Raw genomic sequence first — 14,083 nt, forward strand, 5'->3', positions numbered from 1 at the left:
ATTTCAAAGGATTTTGTTCTCTACTCCCTACATTTAGTCAATTAAATAAGATCTCCACAATATTTCTCCTTTACCTATCAAAGCCATAACCATCTAAGCTAAGAGCTTCATTACCACTTGTGTGAACTATTTCATTAACTCATCTTTTCACCTCTAGTTTCTCTACTTCAATCCATTTAACACATTGCTACTCATATAACATTTCCACATGTACAGTTCCAGGCACTTTACTCCTCTGCTCTAAAATCTTCAATGCCTCCCCACTGCTCACTCAAGTCTTCACATAGCACTAAAGACTATAGGAAATGATGAAATTTAACTTTCTAGTCATGTTATTTTGCCAATCTCTATCTCCAAATAACAAAAATGTTGCTATACGAGACAACTAACTATATGCCACTCTTCAGTTTAATGAGTATCGATAGATGCTTAATTTGTATTTATAATTAACCCATGTACTTTTTAAAGGTTCCTCCTTTTTTCATGAAGGCTTTAGGCAGACAGGCAAGGAAAAAGATTTTCACTAGAATTCCACTGTGCACATACTTGATGGTTCCAGCTGCTAAGTACTGCTCAATGCGAGGTCACTATAATTAGGGAAAAACAGACTGGCTCACCTGAGCATCAGCAAGCTGTACAGCAGGAAACCCTTGGTTGGCTTCTTCTACACCTACCACATCATCCTGACTAGTGCTATGCTGAGAATGTGTCCCATCCAAAGTATTCTGGTCACTAGACAAGACAGTGTTGAAATCTGAGGCTGAGGGTATTGTAGGAAGATTGGGTGCAACACCTAAAAGAGCAAGTGTTCAAAAATAAAATCTAAATTACTGGGAAATGAAAACAACATAAAGGGGCACAGCAAAGTAAACTTATGAAACTTGTATTATAATTGTATTATCAGACCATTTAAATTGAGAAGGGAAAAAATAGCACTTTCAGGTTATTTTACAGACATGATTTATTAATAAAAAATGAAATTAAACTTTATTTTCAGAATATATCACTCATCCTCGTACACGAAGTATGTATTAGAGCCAGTCACTCCAAAATATAAAACTTTAGGGCTGGAAGATCTTTGAAAAGCATTTGATATCCCATCAGCTTTGCACTGAGGAACAGAATTATAGACAGTAGCAGGGCTACAAAAAGCAGCTGCAGCAGGACAAAAGCCATAGGCGTCACAGAATCCCACATATAAATTTCTTCCCCACTATGCTTTCCCAAGGTGGAACAAAAATGAAATGGCACTATTTCTTTCTTCTGTACTCCCTTTATCCTTTAACTCGCCAGGCAAAGGACCTGTGATAGAGAGGAAATGTTCCTTTCTGGTTCTTTTGAAATTTAAACTCTATGCAGTAGTGAGACTAGCACCAGAAAAGTGCTGAGAGCTGGTAAAAGCACCATCCTTCTATCTTCTTCAACCAAGGGCCAATACTAAGAATTAGCACGTCTTAGCGCTCTTAAGAGTCAGAATTAGGATCAGTTCCAGATTCAAAAGTGGCCCATGCACTGGCAAAAAAAAGGACTGAGTAAGTAGTCATATATCAACTACTTTTCATAATTTCATATTTTTTGTCTGAAGAAAATTTACAAGTGATCCAATAGCTGTTACACAGATTAATTTCAGCTGCCCTTAGTAACTAGGTTCAAAGGCTACTTCACATATTCTTTTTAAAAATATATACACATTTTTACAATAAAATAATAAATGCATCTAGTGAATTTGGAAAAACAAAAAAAAATAGCAAAGGATAGGAAAGAAAGAGTGGCTCTATTTATGTTACTGGAAATAGCCACCAATATTTCTTTGTGAATTCTTTGCCTGTTTTCCTGCTACTTATAAATATTCCTTTAAAATTAATAAATTTTCCTCATTTGTTTCCCTCCTTGAGGGCAAGAATTTTACTTTATTCCTTTTAGTACTCCTTCAGATTTAATTAAATATTTAAGTAACTATAAAGAGTATATAGATGCTTGTCATTATTCCTCAGATGACTCTGGATAAGCTGAAAGTATTTTCTGTATTGTAGGTACACGATGCTGTAATTATACTTTGCATTTTTTCATTTACCTCCTCTTGGTGTTTTGAAAATTAAACCACACACATTAAATGGAAGTTTTAAACTCTTTAAATTATATATAATCTCGCATTTGACATATTTGCCTTTCCACAAGAACACTGGGCGACTGCTTACGACTCTCTCAATTGCAATATTAGCAAAGGCATTTCATAAATGAGCCAATTTCAACTAAACAGTACTTAAACGTTTGAGATTTTTTTAACCATCCTCTGAAAAACAGGATTTTAACATAACTTTACATGTACCCCTTAGATGGTTAAGTAAAATAATGTGATAGCTCAATACCTGTTGGGAGACTATTGTGTCCTGATTTTGTAACAGGAGATTCTTGCACCACACTTCCTCGATTACCCACAGCATTTGACATCCAATTATAGAAACTCACAGATGATGGCTCAGATAACAAAGGGTGTTCAGATAACATATCAGTGGCCATTGTGTTTCCTGAAAATAAAGTTTTACTGAGTATAGTATTACTTATGTACTAAGGAGCAGAAAATGTGATTTATTTTTTGAAAAGTCAGGTTAAATTATCTGCCTTTTGCATGTCTTTAAACTCACTGCACGATGTTGGTATTTGGATATTAAGGCATTAATAAATAATTTATTGCTATCATAATGGGAAAAAATTCACTGCTGGCTGGCCTAGACAGCATTCCACACCATGCCTAGGTTGATAGGAATAGCAAATGTTGCAATTTAAAAATGCAAACTAAGGGCACGAGACACCAACAAGTTATAAGCAGAACAGTTTCCCAAAATACTTTCTCAAAGATAAGGTGTAATACAAAAGACTAGGTATGCAACCAAAGTATATATCTAAATAAACGTAAGTCCTGTTTTTGTTTTCTTAATCTCCCACAGAAGTAAGCTTATAATTGTCAAAACTAAGGATATACCTGTTCTCGTTAGGGAGCTACTTTTCACCACTGCATTACTTCTTTGAGGGGTCCCTTCCAGGAGGTTGTGCAAGCTTGGGAAGCTTCCAGTCAGGTAGCTGAGTAGGCTCTCCTTCCTTGGACTCTCCTTAACTGGCACGCCTGTACGTCCCACATGCACCGGAGAATCTGTGGCAGTGTCACCACTGGTATAGCTCAGAGAATGATACGGGTGAATGCCCTATAAAAGGAACAACACGGGGCTCTTTCTTATGCACATAAAAATGACTACTGATAACCACGACTACTCACTGTTTTTATTACTAGTTATTGTTTACATTAAAACAACTGTGTCTATCTAAACAGTTTGTGTCTATTAGAATTATGGTGAATCCCAAATGTATGTAATAATGTTTTATATCTACAGTATAATACAAAGGACAGCATTTATTATCATTAATTTTAACAATGATTAATGCCCTTTAAAATCTGAAGAGGGAGTCTGGTGGTAAGATGTCTATCCCAAAATTCTTCATACTATACTACTCTTCTTGGTACTTGATAATAAATTTCTGTGTTAAGACCTGATTCTCTGTAAAGCTCTAATATACCAAAAAGAATTTCCAGCAATTCTCTGAAGAAAAAAAAAAAATCAAAAATTACACAATTGTCCAATCTCCATCTGTTCTGTCACATCTAAGACTGGAATTCCAGATCAGTTTAAAACAGTACAAGGAAAGACCATGCAGACAGAAAGATCCTGAAAAGCAGAGATCTGAATCAAAGCACTTTTAATTTCAATTCTTTGGACTTTTGTAATCCATAAACAAAGGAATGTTCAAAAACATTTCTGAGAGAGAACAGCATTATAGCAAACACCTAGGGACTTCTCTGGTGATGCAGTGGTTAAGAATCCGCCTGCCAATGCAGGGGACATGGGTCCAATCCCTGGTCTGGGAAGATCCCGCATGCCGCAGAGCAACTAAGCCCGTGCACCGCAACTACTGAACATGCACTCTAGAGCCCACGAGCCACAACTACTGAGCTCATGCGCCTAGAGCCCGAGCTCCGTAACAAGACAAGCCACCGCAAATGAGAAGCCCACGCACTGCAACGAAGAGTAGTCCCCACTCGCCACACTAGAGAAAGCCCGCACGCAACAACGAAGACCCAACGCAGCCAAAATAAATAAATAAATAAAATTTTTTAAAAATAGCAAACACCTAAATATGATCAGAGCATCTGGAAAAACTATAAACCAGGAAAAATTCTGGGACAGATTAAGGGGTGGAGAATTTAAAGTGTCCCAGCCTTGTAACTATACTGCAGAAATAGAATAAGCCTATAGCCCAAACTTCAAAAAATGTATATCAAATTAAATGTTTTAATTAAAAGAGCAATACTGACACAAAATAAAACTTTCAAAAGCACAAAAGACTAGTCAATAAAAAGTATCTCCTGAGCTCCAGTCTACTAGATCCTTTCCCAGAGAAGTCCTCTTAACCATTTCTTATCTATCCTTATATAAATAATGACTATATAAACACATATACATATTTATCCTTTTTTAACACACAGATACATACTGTCCTATACTTTATTTTTACTTGAACCAGTGCACTTTGGTGATCATTCCACATCCACTTAGAGATCTACTTTATCTTTTTGAAGTCTTCATAGTAGGCATCCATATGAGGGTACACTAATTTATTAGTCCTCAAATAGTCATTTATGTTGTTTCCATTATACTCCTATTGTAAATGGTGTTGTAAAGAATGTTCTTGGACGTGTGTCCTTGAGCATTTATGAGCATTCATTTCTTTAGAATCAGTTCCTGGACATGGACATACTGTTAAAAGGCATTACATTTAAAATGTTACATTTAAAAATTGACAAACTGTTCTTCAAGAAGGTTATGCCAGTTTACACTCCCACCCAGTACCGTATGAAAGTGTCTGTTTTCTTACATCTTCACCAACATAGACTATTAAACTTTCAGATTTTTCAACCTGACAGGTGGAAGTGGAATCTCTTTTTATTTTACATTTATATTTCTTTAATTATCAGAGAATACATTTTCATATTTGTATATGAATTTCTCTGTGAACTGCCTTTATTTTCTATTTGGTTGTGCCTTTTTAGTGATTAGGAAGAGATCTTTACACATTAGGAAATTAGCCCTTTTTCATATGTCTTTCCATTTTGTTTACAATACTTTTTTTTCTGTGTAGAAATTTTATATTTTAATATAGTGAAAAATACAATTTACCTAATGGATTCTTGGTGTTAATTATTAATTTAAGATTATACCCAGACTGTCAAAGGAAGTTAAAATATTAACTATTTGCTGTTTTCAGTGCTCAGAAAAGGAAACTACCAAAAAATAAGTAACTCACAACAACAGCAAATAACTTACTAAGTGCTTACTATGAGCCAGGTATCGTTCTAAGCATTTTTCATGTATCAACTCAATTATCTCTTACAGCAACCTTCTGAAGGAGGTTACTATTATAATCTCCATTTTTAACATATGAGGAAACTGACACACAGTGCAGTTAAAAACTTTAGTCACAAAACAATTAAGTGGCAGGGGCAGGATTGAAACCAAGGCAGTCTGACTCCTGAGTGGCAGTCAACCACTCTGCTATCCATATGTCTTATTTTATCAAGCACTGGTTAAATTTCTTAAAACAAAAAAAATGTAATTAAGGTCATAAACTAGCCTAACTCAAACTGTATTTTGATCATGTACTACCTATAAAACTTCTCATTAAAACTAATAACTGTAAGCTGATCAACATTTCAATATTGTTTTTTATTGAATACAATATTCAATAAATTGAAAAGAGAGCCCTAAGGCTTGGTAGTTAAAGTAGTCCTTGTTCAATATTAATTACCGACTGTTGATATAATTTTCAAAGAAATATATAAACTAAAAGTTACTAATCATGTTAATTTCAACATAAAAACACTACTTGAATATTTAGGGTAAATACCTAATATTTACATTTGAGATAACAAAAGTTTAGGTCTTCTCTGTAAGTCTAAGTAACTCTAACCAAAGGCAGCAACAATGTACCTTTATTTTTAATGCAGAGTCACTATGGGTATGAGTCTTAGATAGTTTCCTCATTATCTCAGCTCCAGTTACAGGTCCAGAACTACCAGGTGGAGGCCGGTTGGCTGTTCCCTCCAGCAGCATTGTGTGTTCACTGACTGTGGCTGAAAGAGTTCAAAACAATAAGTGGGCTACAGATTATCATATAATCTTGAAACAACAACTCCAATGTTCCTGGTGGTATAACTAAACTCAACTTTTCATATTTCTTGAAAAACTAATTGTGCACTCTGCTATAACATTCACTCTTCTGTCTTTTATTCTTCAAACCCCAGTCTTCTCACTCAGTCTCAAGAAAGGAACAAACAGCTTCTACTCAGTCTTTCACATGTCACCCAAATGGCACAGAGATCAAAAACTAATTCAACTATGCTGAAGAAAGTACGAAATGTTCACATATTAACCTAGGCATTTGCAGATAATTAGAAGGGATGTTTACTGCACTATTCTTTCAATTTTGGGGTAGACTTGAAATTTTTTAAAATAATAAAATCCAGCCTATTACACATAACATATTTATTTGTTAATACAAAGTTTTTCTAATTTATTTTTTAAAAGCTTGGTAAAGTATTATATGTAAATGTTCTGAAAGCTCTAATTTTAAGACTACTATCCTTTTCCATGGTACTTTTAATTTTTTTTCAAAATATCACAAGATAAATTTTCATTGAACACTATATATCATGATAATAATAAAAATTATCCTTTGAAAAAGCATTTAAGTATGCATGTATATTTCTGTAATGCATTATCTACTGCCTATGTTCTGGCACAGTCATTATAATGACAAAATTGTGGGCTGAATGCATACCTCTAAACATTATACAAATTCAGAATCAAACAGGCACCAGGTAAAATTCAAATCTTTAAAAGACTAGTATAGGGAGCATGATAAATAGACAAATAAAAATATAAATTTCAAAAAGAAATTCATGTGTTTCACTCAAAACATTCTATACAAAGATGTCTGTTAATTGTACTGGATAGATTAGGAGAAGCAATCTTCTGTATTTCACAAAATTAAACTTAGAAGTCAAGTCTGTATAAAGATTCCAACATTATTACCACTTACTTGGACTAATACAAATCATAGTTGTATAATTAAGCCGTGACATTTTCAAATTTGGGACAAAAATTATTAAAATTATCACAAGTATTAGGTTACCAAGTACATAGTATCTAGCAAAAATATTTACAAAAGTACCTGCATCAAATTCAAATTCTGCTCCGTCAGCACTGGTGTCACTTTGAAGACCACCTCCGTTGTCCAGCCCAAGCCCATCTTCATGATCGTGGTCCACAGCTGACTGAGGTTTCAGGGGCTGAGTGGGTCGGTGTAAACTCACTCCTTTAAAGGCTGGTGTCACTACAATAAACTTCATCCACTGCCTTGCCAGTGCAACTAAACCTTTCTTTAAAGTTACCAAAGCAGGAAGGCCATCACTCTGTAACAACAATGACATGGTTAGGAGTAATCTTACTGTAACAATAATAGTTACTATTTAAGTGTTCTGCATACATTTATTCATTTAAATCTCATAACTCCCATTTAGAGATGAGGAAACTGGAATTTATATGTTGAGTAATTTGTCCAAGTTTACACAGGAGAATCACTATTTCAAGCTGACTGTAGAACTCAATCTCTAAACACAATGTTGCATCTTTCTATCATAAACAACACAGCAGTACCAGGTAAATAAGAGACTAAACATGGGGTGTAAAAGTGGGATTCTCCTTAAGAAGCATTCAATGCACTTTACCTGCTTTGCTGAACTGAAGAATTAAATGTATTTTGTGCTACCTGGAATATTCATCAAGCAAAGAGGAAATTATTTCTTTCAAAGATTAGGGAACCACCTCTATTTTAACATTAAAAAATTAATAAATTACTATAGTTAAATGACAGACATAGAAGGATTTGTAACTGCTTTGAAACTTAAATATATGATCAGTAAGAATTACATAATTTAGAATATATTTTATTCCACATGGTGATGATTTTACGAAAGAAAATTTGCCTATTGGAGCCTTAGCCTAAGGAGAAAATATGCAGCTCCTCTCCCTCCCCTTTCCTACAATTCCTTGTATTAGGAATAATAGCTTTGACTGAAGAGAGCCATTTACTAGGTCACAGGAATCACCTCATTTACTTTCTGAGGAACATCAGGTCCCTTAGCCTGTCTTTTCATTCCTAGACTCAAGTAAGGAGGGTCATCTTGTGTTTCTTCCTCTTACATGGAAACCATATCCCGGCAGAGCATCCATCCATGAGAAATGCCTGCCTCTGACTAGATGGGCAAGTTAACCTTGCACTGTGGATCTCCCAGTCTTCAATTCACAGGGTGGGAGTAGAAAGCACTATACCAGCCTCAGGTCTAAGTACCTTTATGAAATCCATAATTTACTCCAGATTCTTTCATTAGAGGTTATCAGGAGCTTGACTGGCCATTAATAATACTGATACATTGATTACTAACTTGGCTAAAGATTCTGTGTATTCTCTATTGACCAGAAACTTGGAGAGGAGAGGGAGATCCTCAAGCTCTAAGCCTCTAATCATGTGCTTCCGTAGTGCTTTTCTAGTGCAGAGATATACTGTATTTATTCGTACAGTTACATATTCCCCCCTCAATCATCAATTAGTCCTTATTTTATTAAACATTTCTGTGAAATTTGACTCTAATGATTACTCTCTTGCTTGAAATTCTTTATACCTTTGGTTTCTAAACCTTCTTTCCTGGTCCTTCTACCTCTTCTTTTCCCCCCTCAGCACTCTGTGTACCTCTATGCACCCTCTCCATGCTCCTTTAATTTTGGTATTTATCAGGGATCCATCCCTGACCAGTTTCTCACTCAACATATCATCCCTAGAAGGCTCATCCATATCCGCAGCTTCTAACACTTTCATGCTGGCAACTCCCAAACCATTAATTTGAGCCCAATCTTGTCAATAGGCTGGATGTCTAACCACATTTCTCCTTTGGACTTCCCATACTCATCTCAAACCTTGTGGGTCAACGGCTACTCAACAGAATAGAGGCTTTTTTAAAGCTAACATATGATTCCGGTAACTCACCATCGTAGCGTCATCAATGATGGAGTAATTTGCCTGGTGCAGGTAGTGATGTAGTATATTACACAGTAAACATGAAGGATTTTCTTGGAGAAAGCGGGCAACTTTTGTAAGTCTGTTGTATTTACTTCTTAAGGGAAAATGTACACTTTTATTCTGTAAAAAGCAAAACAACGGATTCAGAATGACACAGCAAAGATACAACGAACAAAAGATATCTAGAAATTAAGAACTTGCAGGTCTGATGTTTTCCAACAATGATAAGAAGGGATCATTTTCAATAATAAACTTTATATGATACCTTGTATTGTTGAAAGACATACCTCTAATGCTTCTGTCATTATGCATCCCATAACAGCACAAATTCTCAAGGTTCCCTCGGTTTCTAATTTGTTTAAGGATGACTTGAGTTGATCAATGGGAACAAGCCATGCACCAACAGCTGGAGTTGCAGTGCTTAAAAGGTTTAGCTGCCTTTTAAAATGAAAAAAAAAAAAATTATAAAAACAAGTGTTAAGATTTGTATTTCAAACAATCTCCCATACCTACTGTACTTAGTGGCTATTTTATTTAGGCAAAATTACCTTTCCTTTTGACCACTAGATAAATTCTGAACATATAAGTAGGAAATGCAAAGAATAGATAACAGAAAATAAAGAAAAATATAAAAGTCTGTTAGAGGTGAAAAGAGTATATAAAAAGCTTATGGCAGGGTGACATGTAAAAATAAAACTAAAACCGTAGGAAAGAAGGGTCAAACAAATTGGGAATAATGTCTATAGAAAGTATGAAGTAGGAAAGATGGAAAAGAAACTGGCAACCCTAATACTAGATATATCAGAAAAACAATTCAAAAAATACATGAGACAGAACTGTATGTTACTTAAAATAAAGAAACATCAAGGGATAGTAATATATTTTTAAAACTTTTTACCTAGAAAATGCATGTGCAGGAGATCTCACATTGGTGGGAGCTGCAAAACTAAACCAAATTTCCTTGATGGTCAACTTCATGCTACAGGAATCTGGAGGTGGAGGCATTAAAGGTAGATCTTTTTTCAAATCATCAGATTCAACTCCTTCATCCTATATAAAACAGAGTATCAAAAACTTATTAATGTATAGTCCCTTAAAACCACTAGCACAGAGTGTTTTACGAACAAAACCTTTCTATCAAATCAAGTTCTACAGATAACACCGTGATATAAAACAGGTAACATAAACCTTGCTCAGCCTAATCCTTATTCTGAGAAATACCTATGGATCCTTGAAGCTCCAAGGAGCACAGTCTGAAAAACACTGCATTACAACGAACCATAAATCAGAGATCTTAGAACTAAAGTGTTTCTCTCAATCACTTCATTCAGTCACATTTGTTTAGGGATACTGTTTTTTTTTCCTAGATGAGAGAAAGAAGTTTTATGACTTGCCAGAGGTCATACAACTATTAAGTTGGAGAATGAGTGACAGCATTAAGGTCTTCTGCTTCCTACTGCAATCTATTTTCCATTCTATTTTAATAGAATATTTCAAACTTCCAAATAAAGTGCCATAAGAAATATTATAGCCTATGTTCAAATAAATAACACTATACAATAAAAAATTCTTAGTTATCTTGGATGCTAGTAATCTGAATCTATATTGAGAAATAGGAATAATATTTTTTAAACATGTAATCACCACTCTTCAGAATGCAGGGAGGTAAGAAGCATAATATTAAAGAAACAAACAAAAGCCACTGCCTGTTATATCTGTTTAATAGGTTTCTAATTCATTTTTAGATATTCTTGGTCAAAATACAGAAAAGATTGGCATTTTCTTGTGGAATGATTAAGGAATGAAGAGTATCCACAAAACAGCTTTAAATCCTAAATGTTACAAGACAATGTGAACCATAGACCCTAGTAATTTTAAAGTCAGCAGGCACTAAATATAAGTCCACATTCCCATATCTGCAATTCCAAAATCCACAACATTCCGAAAATCTAAATCTGTTTTTGTGGCATCAAAATCTGATATGAACTTGTAAGAGACTATTTATCCCACTTGGTGTTTTTATTCATGTCTTGCTGTAGAAATATTCAAATATTTCAAGATGTAGTGCTACCTCAGATTCCACTAGGAGTTTACGTAGCTTATACACACACCATATTACCTTTATTTTATTTTTTTATTGAAGTATAGTTGATGTACAATATTGTATGTTACAGGAGTACAATATAGTGACTCACAATTTTTAAAGGTTATACTCCATTTATAGTTACTATAAAATATTGGCTATGTTCCCTGTGTTGTATAATATATCCTTGTAGCTTATTTTATACATAATAGTTTGCACGTCTTAATCGTTTATAATGGAATCTAAAAAATACAACAAACTAGTGAATATAGCAAAAAAATAAGCAGACTCACAGATATAGAGAACAAACTAGTGGTTATCAGTAGGGAGAGGGAAGGCGAGAGGGGCAATATAGGGCTACGGCATATTACCTTTCTTTTAAAGAAAAAAAATCTGAATTCTCAAATACATCTGGCCCATGGATTTCAGACAAGGGCTGTGAGCCAGGCAACTGAGTATACACAAATATACAGAAGACAGTCTAGAGGAAATTGAACTTTAAAAAACGTGAGAGGGGCTTGTAGATAATAAGCAAGTACTTATAACAACATGTGAAGCAAAGTAATAAAAAACTTGGTTTTAGACTGACTGAATTTTTGGTGCCTACGGCACATCTAAACGATGATATCTAAAAGGCCATTGGATACAATTCTGAAGCTCAGGTAAAGGGTTGATGCTGAAGGCATAACCAATGGGAAAGAGCAGTGTCATCAAATTATGGACCTGGACTAGGAAATGAAACAAGTGAGGGAGTGGACATAGAGCAAGAAGAGTAGCCAAGAACAGAACAGGGGGGAACACCCACATTTATGAAGGACAATGAACTGCGTAAGGAAATGGACCAAGAAAAGTCAGAGAACCAAAAGAAAGCAGCGTTACAAAATTCGAGGACTTCCACCCAGGAGAACAGGATCAGGGAGATTAAGGAAGATACCTGAGTTTCTGTCAAGTATTTTAGAAGGTGAAGGAGAAGGAAAGAACAGATAGGTTCTTCCTAGCTCTTTGTTCAGTGAGCAGCTGCTATATATTTTAATTTCCTTAATCAAAGTGCTAATCCCCACCCAGCTCTCAAATACTTCCGAAGACCTCACAAGAAAACTGTGATTAAAACCCTTTACTATGCATCAAATCAAAATAAACGTTTCAAAAATAAATTCCCAGAAACCTGGGTTCAGGAGTGATTTGCCAATGCATACTAGATAGCCATGACACATTTCTTAGTTAAAAGGTGGTTTCTTTCCTCTTCAATTGGTCTAATTTTCAAATGATCAGAAGTGTTATGTGTGTTTAAGAACAACATTTACCAAGTTCTTACTATGCTGTAGACACCGAGTTAAGTCTTTCATATGTACTGCCTCCTTCAATCTTCACAACTCTAGGTCAGTATCATTACAATACTCCTATTTCAGAAACATAGGAGACAGTAAAAAAAAAAAAAAAAAAAATGTGCCCAAGGTCACCAATCAGGTAGTAGTACAACTATTCTGTAGTCTAGAATTTTGAATATTTTCATTATTGCTGTTACTATATTCATCACCATGAAATTATACCATAATAAAAATAATAAATGAGTTGCATGTAAGGTGTTCTTCAGGCTTCCAAATGAAATAGGTAGATATTGACAAAAATATTTAAACTTACATGAAATACTACCAACAACAAAACTGTTTATTTAAAAAATGAATTCTGCTAAAATCCTTCAAATAAGATAAAAACAAAGCCTGCTTTTCTGAAATTCTATTAATTCATTAATTCAACAAATATAATTAAGTACTTAACATAAGCAAAATATTATGCTAGGTACTATGACAGATATAAATATATCAATAATATGGTGCCTACATTTCAGCAATTATACTCTAGTAGAATATAATCACCAAAATGCCTTGGCTACCATTTAAGCAAAATCCACAACACGGAAAGACAAGGAAATATACTACAGAAATTAAATGTGAATTGGGTATGTAGTTTTCTATTTTATTTTCCCAAATCATTATTATTATTAGAAATTCACCAACTTGTTCATCGGAAACAGAATTTCCATTTAAGTCTGAAGAAGGGCTTGTTCGGTCACAAGGAATATTATCATCAGAGACATCAGTATTATAGCCGCTGCCAGTTGGAGAATCAGAAGAATTATTGGATGTCAGCACTCCACCCCTTTCCGTGACATTAGCTTTACCCATAATTCCAAAAGTATTATATAAAACAGCACCAGACTGTCTTCCTCCTATACAAATGAAAGAATTTATTTATTAAAAACACTGGGTGTCTCAATGCTGTACTCTATAATATCCATAAAAATAAAAAATAAAAATCTCATGAAGATTTTTTTTCTCACCAAAACTTTGCCCTTATCTACAAAAGTGATATAATACTGCAATATCAGGTAAGGAATTATAGGCATATACACTACTATTATATATGACTAAGCCTAAAAGTCTTATACACAATTCAGCTTTCCTATTTTAATGTATTAGTCAGTAATGTAAAAGAAAATAAATATAAGTCAGTATCGCTGAATAAAGGATTTACAGTATTTTCATCGTATATGGCAAGGCTCTACTAATCAAAGATCCAGTTTCCAAAGATGCAAACTTCCAAAAGTTAAGAGGCTTTATATTTTATTTGAGAATTTTTTCTGAACTATGCACTGCTTTGCTCAGGCATTTTACATGTCTAGATGCTCTGCTAGTTTTGAATCACACAATAATTTCATTAAGTTCCACTTATGCAATTGGGATGGGGCACCCACTCCTAGTAAATAATCCCAGATGCCACACTTTCTGCTTGAATATGCTGATTCAGGTT

At 34.5% G+C, this 14,083-nt stretch overlaps 1 protein-coding gene across 4 annotated transcripts in view; it reads right to left on the reverse strand.

The window, feature by feature from the left end:
• Positions 1 to 14,083, reverse strand: part of BLTP1 (bridge-like lipid transfer protein family member 1) — a 192,758-nt gene that overhangs the window by 83,554 nt on the left and 95,121 nt on the right. For all 4 annotated transcript variants that reach the window (XM_061192014.1, XM_061192013.1, XM_061192010.1 and 1 more), the window contains 9 exons: positions 13,291 to 13,502; positions 10,088 to 10,239; positions 9,477 to 9,627; positions 9,157 to 9,309; positions 7,285 to 7,525; positions 6,042 to 6,184; positions 2,984 to 3,203; positions 2,370 to 2,528; positions 618 to 793 (listed from right to left, as the gene is read on the reverse strand). In XM_061192014.1, the coding sequence (XP_061047997.1) occupies positions 618 to 793; positions 2,370 to 2,528; positions 2,984 to 3,203; positions 6,042 to 6,184; positions 7,285 to 7,525; positions 9,157 to 9,309; positions 9,477 to 9,627; positions 10,088 to 10,239; positions 13,291 to 13,502 (1,607 nt within the window). The remainder of the gene's footprint in view (positions 1 to 617; positions 794 to 2,369; positions 2,529 to 2,983; positions 3,204 to 6,041; positions 6,185 to 7,284; positions 7,526 to 9,156; positions 9,310 to 9,476; positions 9,628 to 10,087; positions 10,240 to 13,290; positions 13,503 to 14,083) is intronic.

This window comes from Eubalaena glacialis, chromosome 5, assembly GCF_028564815.1.
Source record: "Eubalaena glacialis isolate mEubGla1 chromosome 5, mEubGla1.1.hap2.+ XY, whole genome shotgun sequence".
Taxonomy (NCBI): Eukaryota; Metazoa; Chordata; class Mammalia; order Artiodactyla; family Balaenidae; genus Eubalaena; species Eubalaena glacialis.